Raw genomic sequence first — 17378 nt, 5'->3', positions numbered from 1 at the left:
ATCGCCTGTAGTCCGCCTGACTACAACTCAATGTCTCCCCACTTCCGCTCAAGTGGTGCATGTGCACTCATGGCACAGTCATCGTTTGTCAAAACTTTCTTCTTTGCCCGTGCTGGTGCTACCTTAGCCTCGGAAGACTCTCCCTTACTCTTCTTCCTTGGACACTGGGTCGCATAGTGACACAGCTCCCCACAGTGGAAGCACTTGATCTTGGAGAGATCTTTCTTCTTCCGCTTCTCCTGCTTTCCCTCAGATGTTAGGGCCACATCTTCCTCCTCCTGCTTGATTTTGATCCCCTTGCTGCTGCTACCTGTCTTCGATTGCCGTTTGATCTCTTCCTGGCAAAGAATTGCCCACATCTCGTCCCAAGGTGGGAGAGTCCCTCTACCCAATATACTTTGGATAAATACCTCCCAGTCTTCTGAGACATCATTCAGGGTTGTCCTCGCCATCAGTGCCTGATTTGTTGTCGCCTCTATAGCAATCAACTGATCTCGGATCTCATTCAGTGCTCCGAGGAAGGTGTCAATCAGTTCTCCCTTCTTCATCTGATACGACCTCAACTAATTCTCAAGCAGCATTCTTCTTTGCACAGAAGTATGCTGGTACAGCTTCTTGAGAGCCTCCCACATCTCAAATGTCGTTTCCTTCTCGGCTATGTGTGGTACTACATGATCCTTGACCCCGTCAAGGATAATGCTCTTGGCCCTCGCCATCGCCTCCTCGTACTTGTCATTATCATTGGGGTTGACTGGGATAACTATTACCTTCAAGGCAAAGTTCTTGACACGATTTTTGTCAAGTACAGATAAGATTCTGGCCTTCCAGACTGCGATGTTCAATGCTCCGTCCAGTGTATCCTGGTCTCTTACTCCGTGTAGTGCCATGATGCTCCTCTACTTCCCTCCTGGAAGTTCTTTGTTTGACACCTCTAAGTCTCTACTTCCCGTCTGGAAGTTCTCTTCTGGACCCCCTCTGAGTCCTGATTTCCCTTGTGGAAATCCTTCTGCCGCTGTCGAGATGCCCCCTACTCTGATCGTCCTGTGCAACCGCACCATTGATCCAGGTTCCTTGGCTAGAAACCCTCGGTAGTAACTCCTCTGGCCTTGCTCTATCAGGTACTGTTTTGACTACAGTACCTCACCAGCTCCACTTTGCAATATTTCCGCAACCTTCTAAACCTCAACAACCTGAAGGTGAGAGCTCCTAGGCTCTGCGCAACCCCGGTACCAGCGACCTGGCCTCCTCAGCCAACTACGTCAGCCCTCCCAGCTACTCCGTGGCTCTGTGTGAGGCTTCTTTTGCCTTCCTTAGCCTCTACACTGCCTCTTCCTGACTCACCTTTGATGATGCAGGCACTGCGTCACCCTTCCTTGTTGCTGCTCTGCTAGAAACAACTTCTGTCACCTCGGGACAACTGTTTTCTACTGTTATTGCTCTGCTCGACTGATGTCCTTTAGTCCTGTGATCTGCAATCACTCTCTGATACCATGTTGAAGTTTCTAAGTTTACTTAGTTAGAAACCCTCCATGCACTTTATCTGATTTATTCCTACCTACTTGTTATTTTCCTTAGCTGTTTTCTGCTGCTATTGCTCCGCTCGACTGATGTCCTTTAGTCCTCCCGTGATCTGCAATCACTCTCTGATACCATGTTGAAGTTTCTTAGTTTACTTAGTTAGAAACCCTCCATGCAATTTATCTGATTTATTCCTACCTACATGTTATTTTTCTTAACAAGTTAGTTACAATGTAAATACTGGAAATAAACACTAGTGCATGCTCAACATATTACAGATCAACAACTAAAAGAAACAGAAACAAACACACCATATGACACTATTATTTTTGGACTAATGTCCCCAGAAAAACCTAATGTGGGAAAACCAGTGCAGTTATCTAAGGATTTTGTTATTAAGCGATATCAGAGTACAATCTGGGTGCCAAAATTGGCCTACCCAACAGAGAATTTCCTTGGTAGTAATACCTCTCAGTTTCTGACAAATCTTCTGGCTGAAACCTAGGATAATCCTTCCAGCAGCTACTTAGCACAAATCTGCCCCATAAACCCTAGCGTTAACCCCTCTCTGCCTCACACTGGCCCCGTGTCACCCCGGATGGGTCTGTGTCAGCCATGGGATGCCCTACGTTAGCCCTCAGGCCCTCTGTGTCAGCAACGCTAGCCTATCTGAGGCTTTGCGCAGCTCTCGGCTGCCTCTACATGGCCCTGCGTGAGCCCTGGCTGGCTCTGCATCACTCTCCTTGGCTACTGCACTGCTCTCTCGACACTATCTCTGCTTCTCTATCTCTCTGTACTCAAATGCCCCTCAACTACATCTCCTGATCACTAATTCGATCTCTCTTAGCAAACCCCGCTCTAGGGAATAGAATGAATGATCACTCTGGTGTGTTCTCCAAGTGACCCTCATGCCTCCTCTTATACTTTTCCTGTTGACATCTCAACGACCGAGATTAAGTTCTTAATCAATGGCTAAAGATTAGATTTGGCTTGATCCATGTCTTTTGGACCATTCTAACACAGATTCATATTAATACACATTAATATTTTATTTTCCATAAGTTTAGACTTAGGGACTCCATTAAAAATATTAATTATTTTAATATCTCCTGATTTGTTTAGAATCTGCCCAAACCCTTTCTGGGTATTGGAGATCTCAAGTGCCCCAACCTCTCCACCAAATTTCGTGGCTAGAGAACATCCAATGCTACCCCAAATCAACAATGCGAGGATCGTTATACCTAATAAACAAAGAAAAATCTGTCTAGTATCTTGCGGAATAGTCCACAAGGATGGGATATGTAGGAATTTACAGGGTAAGTTCCTCAGAAAGAACACCAAAAGGACACCGCTCACAACCAGATCTCAAATCAATACACCAGTATTTTTGACGTGGTTAAAACCCTCAAAGTGCAAGGAGGGAAACAGTCCACGGCCTGTCCTAACGTGGGTACTACAGGCAATTTATTAATCAAAGAATGAAAATTTACATAAGCTTCTCTCATGCACAGATTACCCGAACAATGACCCTCCATGCGCTTTAAATAGAACTCATGGACCAATCGGGTGTCAAGCCACGGATCAAGTGTCGGTAATACCGAGGTGAGAGTGAACCGTCGGATCACTACATATCGTGACCGTCGGATTGTAAGTTACAAAATGTACAACGGTAAAGAAACACACTTTACCTAACTCTAACCTAACTCTATACTAGACCAAGTTGAACTTAACTATATCCTATGTGTCGGAATATCCTAACATCCCCCCTTAAGAACAACTTGGGATAGGATTGAAGGATTTACAAATATGACACAATAGGAGAAGGAAGGAGGCACTAGAGCCTATCCCCCCTTAGTGACAACTTCCTGAACTCCAAGCATATATCGAAGTTTAGTGAACTTCGCCTCTGTGAGAGCCTTTGTGAAGATGTCTGCAACCTGATCATCTGTTGGACAATATTGCACTTCAAGAACATGGTCATGAATGAGCTTTCCGATGAAGTGCATGTGTAGTTCAATGTGTTCACTGATTCTGATTGGGCTGGTGACCCTGATGATCGGAAGTCTACTGCCGGTTATGTCTTAACTATATCCTATGTGTCGGAATATCCTAACATCCCCCTTAAGAACAACTTGGGATAGGATTGAAGGATTTACAAATATGACACAATAGGAGAAGGAAGGAGGCACTAGAGCCTATCCCCCCTTAGTGACAACTTCCTGAACTCCAAGCATATATCGAAGTTTAGTGAACTTCGCCTCTGTGAGAGCCTTTGTGAAGATGTCTGCAACCTGATCATCTGTTGGACAATATTGCACTTCAAGAACATGGTCATGAATGAGCTTTCTGATGAAGTGCATGTGTAGTTCAATGTGTTCACTGATTTTGATTGGGCTAGTGACCCTGATGATCGGAAGTCTACTGCCGGTTATGGCTTTGATACCATGTAGGAATTTACAGGGTAAGTTCCTCAGAAAGAACACCAAAAGGACACCGCTCACAACCAGTTCTCAAATCAATACACCAGTATTTTTGACGTGGTTAAAACCCTCAAAGTGCAAGGAGGGAAACAATCCACGGCCTGTCCCAACGTGGGTACTACAGGCAATTTATTAATCAAAGAATGAAAATTTACATAAGCTTCTCTCATGCACGGATTACTCGAACAATGACCCTCCATGCGCTTTAAATAGAACTCATGGACCAATCGGGTGTCAAGCCACGGATCAAGTGTCGGTAATACCGAGGTGAGAGTGAACCGTCGGATCACTACATATCGTGACCGTCGGATTGTAAGTTACAAAATGTACAACGGTAAAGAAACACACTTTACCTAACTCTAACCTAACTCTATACTAGACCAAGTTGAACTTAACTATATCCTATGTGTCGGAATATCCTAACAGGATAGCGATAACAACCATTACAAAACATTCTCAACAAGATAAGCACTAAAATAACCGAAATAGTTCAACTATCTTAGTACATGTGAAAGCATGCATGAAATACAAACGTCCACAAAATAATCTTAGAAACATTCATAGTTCATGCATGAAGAACATGCTGGCCTTCAAAGGCTTCTGTTACTAAGCAAAAGTTCCAAGACACATATTTACATTGTACATCACTAGCCCCAGTAGTGGGACATTGGAGCCACTCCTTGCTTCTCAAAGAACTAGCTGATCTCTCTAATGCCTTGCGGGAGGAGACAAGGTGAAAAGTCCTTTGCTCATACGATGAGGGTGTATATATAACCAAGGGGTGATGCTTCCCCCTTGTGACTCTTTGACTACCCTCATGACTGTTCAACTTCCTATGACTTTTCAACATACATGACTCTTCATATACATGTGTGTCCTTTGGAATTCCACTTTACATTACATTTGATTACAATATACATGGTCCACAATAGTGATGTGGCATATGACAACTCATGGCACGACTTGCCATGACATTGATAACATGGACTAGCTTGATGATGTGGCAATGTCAAGTCACTATTGCTGCTGAGTGCTAGATGTGCTCTTGGATATGCTTTCTCTTCTCCTCTGCATAACTTGGTGATGCAGGGTCTTCAATGATCTTCAGTCTTGGAAGGTGGTTGTAAAGTGTGTCCCTTTGCTTGCTCTTGATAGGTCCATTGGTAAATTCAGCTACAAGTGAGTCTTTAGGCATGCTTCCCTCCTTCTCGTTCTTCATCATCTCACCATGACTTGATAGTGTACCTATTCCTGCAATTCACTCATGACGGGACAACATCAATCCGAAAGCTCCCTAGACTAAGATGGTGCATTATTCTCTATGAACTGAGCCCATGACAAGCCACAGAATGGGAGGAAGGGCTCAATGACTACGCATTGCACAGTTCCAGTTGATAGGGAGAGAGCTTGATCACTGACACTGCACAGAGCGCAACTCGGGCTTGACAGAGGAACTTTTCTGCACAATCCTCACTAAGGAGAAAAATTGCCCAGTGGCCATTGAGGGTCATAATTGTATAGTTCAATCAGGCAGTGCCTGCTGTGGGATGGGACCCTGGGAGGATAGACTACGCAGTTTCAAGAGGCAAGGGGGATTGGGCAGCAGAGAGGCTTGAAGGGAAAATCTACACACTTTTTGGGGGCAGTGAGCTTCGGTTGATGGAAGAGCACTAGAGGAAGCATTTGCCCAGTTTTGGAGGGCGAGGGAGGTGGGGCTCTTTGCGCATTGCGTAGTTCCAACAAGTGAGGGAAAAGCTTGAGGGTTGAAGGTGCGAAGTGCGTAGTTCAAGGAAGACTGGGAGGCACACCTGCGCAATTCTGGAGGTCAAGGGAGGCTGCTGGACTCTGGAATTCCGCAGAACCACAACCCTGGAGGATAGTGACTGCACACTATGCAGTTCCAGGGAGCAAGGTCACATCAATGAGGGCTGAGACTGCGCAGTGGGCGGCTCAGTCAGGGTCTAGTGAAACTAAGTTGCCTGGTCGGGAAGATTTTCCGAAAATGGCTAAGTACGAGAGGGAGATGGACTCATGATGAACCTGAATTGTGATCACACACTTAGCATACTTTGATGGCACACCAACATAGATCATCGGAAAAAACAAACAACGCATTCCCCTCTGTGACTGTCGCATGACAAGATGCGACAAGTGTGACACTTCAGATAGACTTTGGGACGATCATGACGACACTTGTGCGACAACGCTCAAGACTTTCTATATGAGTGCAACTGATGTTTACAAGGCTAGGACAACTCATTTACACAAGGACCGACCTTCGAAACCACTAGAAAAGGCTTGCAAACATTACATAACAGTCAAACATGCCCGAAGACGACAGTTAATCCAACAAGCAAAAGGGGGCAAAGAACTTTGAGAAAGCTCATGGAATGAGCTTGAGTGTTTGCAACAATCAAGGAAAGACTAAGGAAGGCTTCAAAATTTGATTGCAAGCCAAAATTTTGGAGGGTGTTGTAGCAACTACAACAGTATGATGAATTGCAAGTCCATGGCTACATCTATGATGACCAATCTGAAGAAGCTAAGTGTTTTTTCTTCAGATTCAGATTTGGTGGATCTCATGATGCACATGCAGTTGATTGGATCATTGACATACCTGGCTAACACCAAGCCTAATATTTTCTTTGCAGCTTAGCATGTAGTACCTGTGTGGTACATTTGGATATAGTATGAGATATGTCTCAGGAGTAAAGTGTGGTTGCAAGGATATACGGATTCAGATTAAGTATGGAGTGTAGAGGACAAAAAAAGCACCTTGGGGGTGTTACTTCAGCTTGGGATCAACTATGATAACTTAGTTTAGCAAGAAGAATACTTCTGCCACACTCAATACAACAAGATCAGAGTATATCACAACCTCTGTTGCAAGCCATGAAGTAGTGTGACTTCTGAAGCTTCTTACATAAGTCTTGAATCAAGACATTTCATCCGAGACATGGTGCAAAGAGTAGTGGAGCTCTAGTACATATACTTAGATGAGCATATTACAAAATTTCTCACTAAGGCTCTGTTTATAGTGAAGAGACAAGCTTAGCATGATGTTGAATGTCTCCCTTTTTGAGGAGAGGGTTGATGTCTTTGCAGGATTAGGGCAGACCATCTCTTGAAGCCATAAAGGACTTTGGCTAGGTCATAAAGGACTTTGAATAGGGGAGACATATACATTCATCTAAGAAGTCAGTAGGACTTGGTTGGGTCATAAAGGACTTTGATCAAAGGTGAATGGACTAGTACCATTACATGATTGGATATATGTTCTCCGGGGAAGCCAGAAGGACTTGGTTGAGTCATAAAGGACTTTGATCAAAGGAGATAGATGCAATTCACCTGAGAAGCCATAAAGGATTTTGGATGAAGGTGAATGATCAAAGCGCAGATTCTCTCTTGAGAATCCAAAAGGACTCGGCTGGGTCATAAAGAACTTTGACTAGAGGAGATTGATACATTTGCCAAAGGAGCCATAAAGGATTTTGGCTAGAGGTGAAAGACCTCAGATACTCACATTGCTCACTCCGAGATGGAATTATCTATAGACCTATATTGCAGGAAATGTGGGGGTAGGGCTCGTTTCATGCCCGTTTCGGCCCAAAAACATGGAAACGTGTCCCATACAACCTTGAAATGCATTTCAGTTGTATGGGCGCGTTTCCTGAGATGGAAACATATTCATACAGACAAAAACACGGTCCCACCGTACGATGCGTTTCCACTTAAAATTGCCTTCTTTCATTTTTTTTTTCTTTTCACCATTTTACTTAATATTTTGTGATTAAATTAATTCCTAGATGTTTCTAGAGGTTTCTCTATAGTTATAATAATAATTTCACTTCATTCCCTCATCACACAAATTGAGCAAGTCATTTTTCTTGGAAAGGGGCGATTTTAGCAAGGAGAAAAGAGGAAGAGAGCAATGGTTTTGGCTAGGATGATTTTAACAATGAGCAAAGAAGATTTCAACAGCAAGCAAGAGAGATTTCACAAGTAGATCTAGAGTGGGGAGTTTCCAACTAAGGAATTCTTGGTTTTTGCGCAACTACAACCATATTTCTCTGTTGTTTTCTGGCGTTTTGGGGTAGCTTCAACTACAACAAACTAATTTTGGTAAAAGGCATTCATTTCTTAGTTTTTGCCAACTATTTCTTGTATTTTTTGAGGGTTTATACTTCCAAAAATGTTGAAAACGTTTTCTTCTTTACATATTTGTTTTAATTTTTTTTTTTTGTAGCAATGGCTTCCAACCAAGGTGCAAGTTCAACCCCCAAGCCCAACAAGAGGGATGCACATTGTCCTCTTTGAAGCCATATTCAAAAGCTTTCAAGATGCAGAGGTGGTGGCTCATGGGAATGGCGATGTAATCTTTACAGTAATTCGTATAAGTTATAACGAATCCTACTTAAGAGTGAAGACGCATTTTTTGCATGGAGGACATGGGGTTGTAGGTTTCCCAAAAACAACAAATCCAATGGCAAGGAGGCCATATCAAAGAGAGTAAGATGAGGCTGATCAAATTAAAAGAAGGCATGATGAGCTTGCTAATGCTACTGAAGTTCCAAACACCGACCCAAGGATTGTGGTTGAAGCAAGGAAGAGGAAAGAAACTCAACTACAATAATTACCACCATCCAAAAATTCCCAAGGGGCATCCCCTAAATTGGTTAATGTGCAAGGAAGAGGAAAAAAACTCAACTACAACAATTACCACCATCCAAAAATACCAAAGGGGCATCCCCTAAATTGGTTAATGTGCAAGGGAGAGAAGAAGCTAATTCGAGAGTGGCTAGGAGAAATGAGAAAGAGCTTGTGGAGAATATCTTATCATCGATTCATTCTTCTTGGAGTAGCTTTGGCGTTAGCATAGTCTCAAATGGATGGACAAATACGAGGCGTACACCATTGATAAATATGATAGCTACTTCACCAAAAGGAGCAATGTTTTTAAAGGCTGAAGGCTATTTAGGAGAGGTAAAAGATGCACAACTCATTTTTTATGTTTTAATAAAATCTGTTGAACAAATAAGACCTAACAAGGTGGTGCAATATGAGGGATAATGCATTGATGATTGCACATAACGTTTTTTAAATGTCCCAACATATATATATATATATACACACACACACACACCTTTTCTTAGCATCTACGCTTAACTATGAAGGAAACCTCCACGTAGTCCATAACAACATCTACACACAACAGTTCATTGGTTGAATTTGCAGTGGTGTCACAACTAGATTTCGGTTGGCATTTTGTTGAGAAATTTTTGGGAATTGCTCTCCATCTCAGCCACCATTCATCACACATGGTAGGCAGCTCGATTTTGCACATGGACATGAGGAAATTCGATTTCCACATTTGGCATTGGAGCTCCACTTTGCAAATTCGAATTTCTACCATTCTCCACATGGCATTGGGGGTTAACATTGGGATTTTCTCCCATTCTCTTATTTGAATGAGCCATGGACTCTATTTTAAACATCTTGGAACGAGCTATTGTGTTTGGGGAGACAATACTGAAATTTGTTTTCACTTCTTTCATGCTAAATAAGAAGACTTTGGGGGTTCAATTTTGTGTTGGTGTTCTCCTTCCATATTTGTAAGGTGATATTGCTTCAACCCTCTATGCTCTATTTTCTACATGGATTCTAGATTGTGTTAGCTTTCACATTTCCATTATTTGGATTAATGTATGTAAGTTACCTTGCATAGTTTTTGGATTAAAGGAATGCTCTAGGAAGAGGAGCACTAGAAGAGTCTTTGATTAAATCTCTAGCCTCCTCCTCCATTGTTGAATTTAATCCCTTGTGAGTGCTAATATCCTTTCAAGTGTGTAGAAATCTCAAGGAGCTTGAGTGTGGGGTAACTCTTTGGCTAGACGAACCCACTTTAAAGGACAAAGGTGTAAGGACTCATACCAGGTTGCTCTCAAGGATCTAAGGAAATTAAATTGAAAAAGGGGGTTTTCTTTACTGTAGCTTGCTAAGATCATAAAAAATTTTTCAACTCTTTTTGATCTATATTATGCCCTTTATTTGATTTCATCTAGCATTTGAGAGCTTGTGGAAAGGTCTAGCCTTTCCTTTCTTGTGCAAGTGAGGCCTTCTTTTGTTGCATGCATTGGTTTCATGTTGTATATTGCCATTTGTAAATAACTATGAACCTAACTTGTCTTTCTTTCATGCCTTGCATAGACTTCTAGGAGTATTTGAGGGCTTGTGTGAGCTTCATTTGAAGGAGATTGTTTGAGGATCAAAGAATACATTGTTGGAGCCTTCTTGTCCACCAAGCACTTCTCTCATAGTCATTTCTTTCCTCTCTTCTTCCTATGTGAAATATTTCCTCTTGAAGACCAACAAGTTTGAGCAATCAAGACTGTATCCCTTGAGGAGAGCAAAGTATCCCATTTGAGGGCTTGTATTTTGCTAAAGGAATTGCGTTGGCTCTTCTATTTCCATTAAGTGTACTTGGGGAGTATTTGCTCTTTTGAGCTCTTTGTAAACTCAGACCTCATTCTCCATTAGAGGGCTTCTCATTTAATAAAATAAAAAAGGTTTGCATTTTTAATTTCTTTTGGAGTTTTGTTTCCTTCTTTTGCAAGTAGATTTAACTTTCTAATTTCAATTTTTATGCTTATATCATTCCACTCCAAGTCTTTTACATGCCTTGATCTCATGCTAATTTATATGCTATAAACCTAGCAATTCACACTATTACTTGGGCTAATTTAGTAACTCCATCTCTCACTTTACATTGTCCTTTTGGAGCATTTTAGATCTGATTTTTGCAGCTGATATAACTCATTTTCTACAGCTGTATGTTGTTGCTGATATATATGTTCTCTCATATAATCATTTCATAGTTTACATTCATGATCATTTTCACATGCTAATATTGCTCCACATTCATGTTAAGTTGGTGATTTAAACATCTAATTTTCAGCTATCTTTTGACATCATTTGAGTCTCACTTCCATTGTTTATGCAAGTATTTTATTGCCTTAATTGTGAATGAACACTTTTACTTGAACCTTTTTGAAGCATCTCACATTTGAAACACTATCTCTACTTGTAAAGACAAATCTATTCATTCATTTCCATTGCACTTCCAAAATTTACCTCCAAGCATAAGCTTGGTTGATAGAAATCTTAGGACAATCTTCCCTAGCTTTCATTCAATTTCCTTGATTTGAGTTTGGATGAAAGGTTAAAACACAGGACCCCACAGTTCCCTTGTGGCCTAGTCCCTTGTAGAAACGAAGGCACGTGGATTGTCTTGAAGTCTAGGTGGGTATTGTTACTGAAGGACAAGTGCCTCCTCATCCTAGCCTTCTTGCAATTCACCTCTAGTCCTTACCAAGTTGAAGGAGTTGAGGGGAACAAATCACCCTAGAATAGGCATTAACTAAAATCAACCAAGAACACATTAGCACACAAGCACCACGCAATTTTGAAAGCTGCTTCTTGCATGCAGTAATGTTCCAAACTAGGAAAAATCAGACCATCAGACCATAAAATTGGCAAACAAACTGGACTGTCTACTCATTTTATTAAATGGGAAGAGGTGTACAACAAGGTGTTGGAATGTGTGCACCTGGGCTTTATCTAATCAGGCCAACAAAAGCCCAAAATAAACAATGGAACACCCTCCTCAAGTCTGCTAGTAATCCGGCCCAAGAGCTGTGTTGTCACTGCTTAGAAAGGTTCTGTTGCTTGGAATGATATGTTGTTAGAGCCTTCCCTGCTGCTTAGAAAATTCTGGGAAATTAATCCCAGCCTCTACGCAAGAAACTTAGAATAACTCACGAAGAAATTGGCCAAATGTTGACCTCAGAATTTCGGCCCAAATTCCTTTGAGCTCTTTTAATTGCTAGCTGAGTTGGGACCCTTGTTTGACCCCTCAGATCTGCCTAGAAAATTCTATAAAATCAGGAGCGCACTCCTTGCCAAAACCCCAGAAAAACCTAGAAAGGGTTTCCCTTGGTTCCACCGTTAAAAAAAATTGACCCTTCACAGCTTGACCCTCCTCCAAATACGAATTATGTTGCTGTGAATGATCCTGTCAATCTATGCACTCCCAATTCCAACAACCTCAAATGGCCCTTCAAATGATCTCCCAGCTCCCCAGCTCCAAAATGCCTAGGATAATGTTGCACCAACAATTCTCACTCTAATGGCTACACAATCCCTGTGCTGCTGTTACTCTCCTTGTTTTGCGCTAACTTAGCCTCCTTGCTGCTATTTTCCTGTTGCTGTAACTCATCCCTCCTGCTGCTCCTTTCCTTGCGGCTATAACTCGGCCTCCTACTGTTACTTCCCCTAGTGCTAGAACTCTACTACCACTGCCGTAACTGGCACTCAAAGTCCACTGAAGCAAGGGTTGAGATCTCCGCTTGGAGACACACGTGTGCTAAACAACACAGTAACTCGGCTAAGCAACGTGAGCAACTAAGATTGAGTTAAATATGTCAAAAGATATTTATAATTCGTGGGCCTCTTTTCCCATGTGGGCCCCTTCCAACTAGCAATTCGACTTTCCCTCCTTAGTCATTTGAACTTCTCTCTAAGGTGGTGCATGTTTCCTCATGTGGGTGGCCCCCACGCTATGTCAACAAAACATTTCAACCCGTTTTTCCTTCCCATGGCCTCCAAAATTGTAGAATAGATAAACCTATAACAATTTAATTTCGAAAGGGACATTACACATGCATTTGAAATTGGCATCTTATTGAACATCTCACTGTTACATGCAATAGATTTAGAAAGCATTTACATCTCATTTACTTGCAAGTATTTTAAATTCACTTCACTCTTGTGCTTTATTTATGCTCATTTGGATCAAGTTAAAAGTTTTATCATTGTTGTGATTGAACATGCTTTCTCTTTTCAAGTACAAGAAATATCTATTTGCAAACTTTAAATTTTAAGTGCTTTCATTTCAAAGTTGTATCATCATTTTGTGATTTTGGTTTGATTCTCTAATGCTTGTTTTGCAGCTTCCATTCCATTTGATCTTGTTGTAGCTTGAATATATCTTCCACTATTGCAAGTACTTCATTTATTTGAGCATATATCTTCCTTGCAAGATTTTATTTGGCATTGGTTTACTCACATTTTCCTTGCAGGATATATTATCGAATTATATTTGTTTACTTACATTTTGATGTTAATGCTCATGTTTACTTGTACTTGCTAAATTCTTCATTCATTGCTTCAAGTTACATCACAATTTGTTGAATGGTTGATGCTCTAACTCATTTACTAATTATCTCCTAGAACTTGTTAGTTTAACAATCTTTTCTTTAGAAACCTTCCTTAGGGTCTAACCCCCTTGGCTTTAGCTAGGAGAGAGCCTAGATGGAGAGAGTTGGGATTAGGTGACAACCCCTTCTTTGAGCTTTGCCACCAAGGCCACACTTCGTGGGGTTGAGGATTTTTCCCACATTAACTTAGGTGTGTAAGCGAGGCAGCAACAAGGGGAAACAAAGTTAAAGAATATATAGTAGTTTAGTTTGTAAGTTTATGTTCTTCTTCTCACCTATGATGACAATATCATGCTTACCATTGTTGTAGATCAAGAAAGTAGCAAGTGCTGGAATTTTATTCCCCAAGTTGTCCTTGAACTCTGTTTTAGACATTTTATGTCTGGCATAAACCATTCTACAACTCTGACATTCTGGTTTATTCTAATGCAGATATTGCTCACTATTGGTTCAGTAGCCTCTGGTAAGTCAATATTTCAATATATAGACTTGCAGTATATTCTTGGTGTATGGTTTACCTTTAATCATTTTCCGGTTAACATCTCGAATTGTTAAGTGGTTGCCTTGTGTATCTGATGAGTACATAAAAGTAGGTTGTGCCTTGACGCTTGTTTTTGGTCATCTTTTTGTAGGTATTTTACTGATTTTAAATTGCATGTTTGTAGTTGTTCTAATGGTTTTGGTGACTAAAGTGGCAAGGAAGTCACTGAACAAGGCACTTGAGGAAAATGAAGGCAAACTGGATTGCATTTTGGTAACACCGGATTTACCAGTTGTAAATGAACCCCACTTGGATATTTTACATCCACTGATTATTAAAGTAGAGCCTCGTGTGAACAATCATGATCAATAGTCATTTGATAAATATAAGTATCGTAAACGTTCTTTGAAATGGAAGATATGTAAATGTCTACAATAATTGCGTCTCTCATGCAACTGCTATCTTTTCGATTCCTCCAATTCTTTTATTGATGATAAAAGTCATGCAAAGGCTACACAGTGAGCAGTCTTCCTGCTTACTGTGTCCTGGCTTACCCTTATCAACCCTAAAGCCTGCTGATTGATAGATAATATATGGCATCGTTGATCAAGAAAGAAAATGCCATCCCCGTCAATTTGCTGCTTGTATTTTTCAGAAACTAAAAGATCCAATGATTTGTGTAATGCATTACAGGCCCACTTTCCTTGTTGATAAACAAATTTAAAATTAGATATCTGCTCGAAAGAACTGAAGACTGACTATTATAATTATATAAAATTGAGGAAATGGATAGTTGAAAGGAAATGCCTTAAGAGTATACACCAATGAGGCACTTTGAGATTCAAAGACGTTTAATGTCATTTACCAAACCTCCCATCTTGGTGCTTCTGGTTTGTACCTCACACTTTTTCAAATATGTTACCCTACCACATGTTGCATCTACTTGTAGAATTTTTCTACGAGAACATCAAGGCCTAGTGACTTATCATTCTTAAGCTCTTGCATGGAGGTCTTCAGTGCATCCCAATGAGGAAATTTCTAGATTATTGCTTTTAATGGAAATTAAAAAATTTCACCTAAAACCTTGAGGTTTCCCAGATCTATTTCCCGTGAGCCTTAAATGTTAGGGCCTCTCTAAAATATTAAACTTACAGCAGCAATATTTCAATTGTCTTTATCCCAATTCGACAAGGGAGCACAGGAAAATAAATACCTTTCAAGTGTATTTCAATACCACAAAGGCTACAATGCTTAGGGCATAATTCGAGAAAAATAACAGATTTGAATTGTTTTATTACAACTTATTATAACAACATTTGTTCTGCTCCTTTACTTTTAGATATGTGTTTAATTACTTAACTAATTCAACTTATCAAATCAACATATACAACTTGTGTTAGAATCTACCCAATCAAGAAGATATCATAAGCTAAAACTTAAATATGCAAGTACACAATATTTGGATACCTGAAACATTTCATATGTAAATAAGAGATGAAGCACATGTACATACAACCTATCATAATTTTGTACAAGTCAAGCTCTCCAAACACTAGGTAGGGAAACCATAAGAAAACCCTAGCCAACAACTCATCCCTAGCTAGGAACCTCTCTAAACAAAACTGATCACTCCACCAAATATATTCAACAAGCTAGTATCGATGTTGGTGAGTTTTCCTTGGCACCTACATTTGCACCCAACAAGTGTATGAGAATATCTCCTCTCTACTCCATAATAAGTACACCAAGTATCACTAAGGTTTTCAAATACCACAAAACCTTAGTCTTCTTCACTCACAAGAGCTTCAAGTTAAAATGTTACCATTGCTCCTCTAGGGCTTATCCCAAACCCCTATTTGCTTTGTATCCTTAGGGTAAAACCCAAACTGTTGTCATCGCTTGAAATTCTCTCAAGCACCCTAGCACTTATGAAAAAGAGAGAAAATACAAATGAAGAGTATATGGACACTAGTCTGATTTAGCTCTCACATCTCTAATATAAGCATGTGATTACATGAGTGGACTATAATGAACATAATGGAGAGACTCTCTCCTCCTTTTGTTTATATGAAAGTTAAAGGGAGACCAACAATAATAGGTGGACCTAGTCAAAGTAGAGGGACCTAGTTCATAACAAACAACCTAACTAAGTAATAGATAGGCCCACATGTGAAGCACTTCATCTCTAAGTGACATGTGAAGCTACAAGGTGAGTACATCCAACAAACAAGGGTCCAAGGTAGAGCACTCCATGAGAGGTGTTCAACACTCTTCCCATGACCTCTAATGCTCCAACACTCCCTCCTAAGCCTTATATTCCTATGGGTCCATCCATGCACATGATCTCTCCCCAACCCAAACATCCTCGAGCCAGGTACAAGCCTCCATGCAAACAACCAAGTGTCTCCATGCCATCTAGGGCTCATCACTCTCCTCCAATATTTCCATTGCTCCTCCTCCCTGGTCATTCATCCTCCCAAACAACCGACCAACCTCCATTTGCACACCTGATAAAGAAGTTATCACACTACGTAGGTCTCAAACCCCTATGGAAGTCTATCATATAAACATCATATCAAGGTATGACAATACATGAGCAACTATCTCTAATGTTCATGTTCATCATGGTATAATGAACTGCAATCCACACACGATGCACCCCACATCACTTAATTCACCTCCATGCAGGGTGTAAGCACTTTCATAATAACGTCGAAAATTGACACTCTCTTTAATAAGATTTTTTTCACCAACACCAATGTACCTCCCCTACATCTTAAGCAAACCTAGCATATGTAAATTTTAATATATTATAGTCTCATAATCAACCACTTGTTCTTGCAAGGGAATTACCACCCAAATTTCATTAAGTTCTATCTAGACATCACACCTCACTTCATTAAAGTAATTAGAAGGCTCATAGATGGGAGTAGTTAATGCAACATGATTAGCATCTCTGTTAGGAGGTATACTTAACCTCAACAAAGATTTGGGTATTGTTATCACAAAATCCAGTAAGCCTAGTGCAAAGCCTTAGTAGGAAAATTAGGACATGTGGCAACAAAGAGATCAACTTTGTCACCTTAGTGACCTCTCTCTAAGTGTTTTGTGGTCTAATGTTATCCTCACAGGGGAGGCTTCCTCGGTAAGACTCAAAGAATATTGACCTAAAGTTAAGGCAGATGTCTCTCTAAGGATCTTGCTAACGATATTACCTAGAGAGATCTTTAATGAAGGACAAATCAAGGGTGATGGGAGCTTAATGGTTATGGAAGAAGTTACTGGAAAATCTTTGGAGGCCAAGATAGGATTTACAAGTATCTAAGATAAGATGTACAAGTATCTAAGAAGAATATAACAACCAAGAAATAACCTATTAATGATGAGATCAAGAAACAATTAATGGAAATTAAAGAGGTAAGCGAGGAATGAGTCAAATTTAAATTTTCAATGGTTGAAAATGCACTAAACAACATAAACCCTAGACATTAGTCCTAAATTTGATAGTAAAACTTGCAATTAATGATGGATATTTTCTTTTCAAAAATCAATAAATGTAATTTCTACCTAAAAGACAATAACATATAGGTACAAAAATGCTACTAAATCAAATTTGGACCAAAC

The 17378-nt window shown here is 40.3% G+C and overlaps 1 protein-coding gene across 2 annotated transcripts in view; it reads left to right on the top strand.

Moving 5' to 3' along the window:
- LOC149179381 (uncharacterized) overlaps nt 1-14458 on the top strand; it is a 316696-nt gene extending 302238 nt beyond the window's left edge. Inside the window, exons 7-8 of one of the 2 annotated variants that reach the window (XM_089420631.1) lie at nt 13706-13736; nt 13939-14458. In XM_089420631.1, coding sequence (XP_089276757.1) covers nt 13706-13736; nt 13939-14126 — 219 coding nt within the window. In that variant the 3' untranslated portion in view covers nt 14127-14458. The remainder of the gene's footprint in view (nt 1-13705; nt 13737-13938) is intronic. The other variant, XM_089420632.1, reaches the window with a different exon arrangement.
- The last annotated feature ends 2920 nt before the right edge of the window (nt 14459-17378 follow it).

This window comes from Pinus tabuliformis, chromosome 4_1 (genome assembly GCF_031772625.1).
Source record: "Pinus tabuliformis cultivar Carrire ecotype Pingquan chromosome 4_1, CPIR1, whole genome shotgun sequence".
Classification (NCBI taxonomy): Eukaryota; Viridiplantae; Streptophyta; class Pinopsida; order Pinales; family Pinaceae; genus Pinus; species Pinus tabuliformis.
This window is presented reverse-complemented; position numbering and strand designations above follow the sequence as displayed.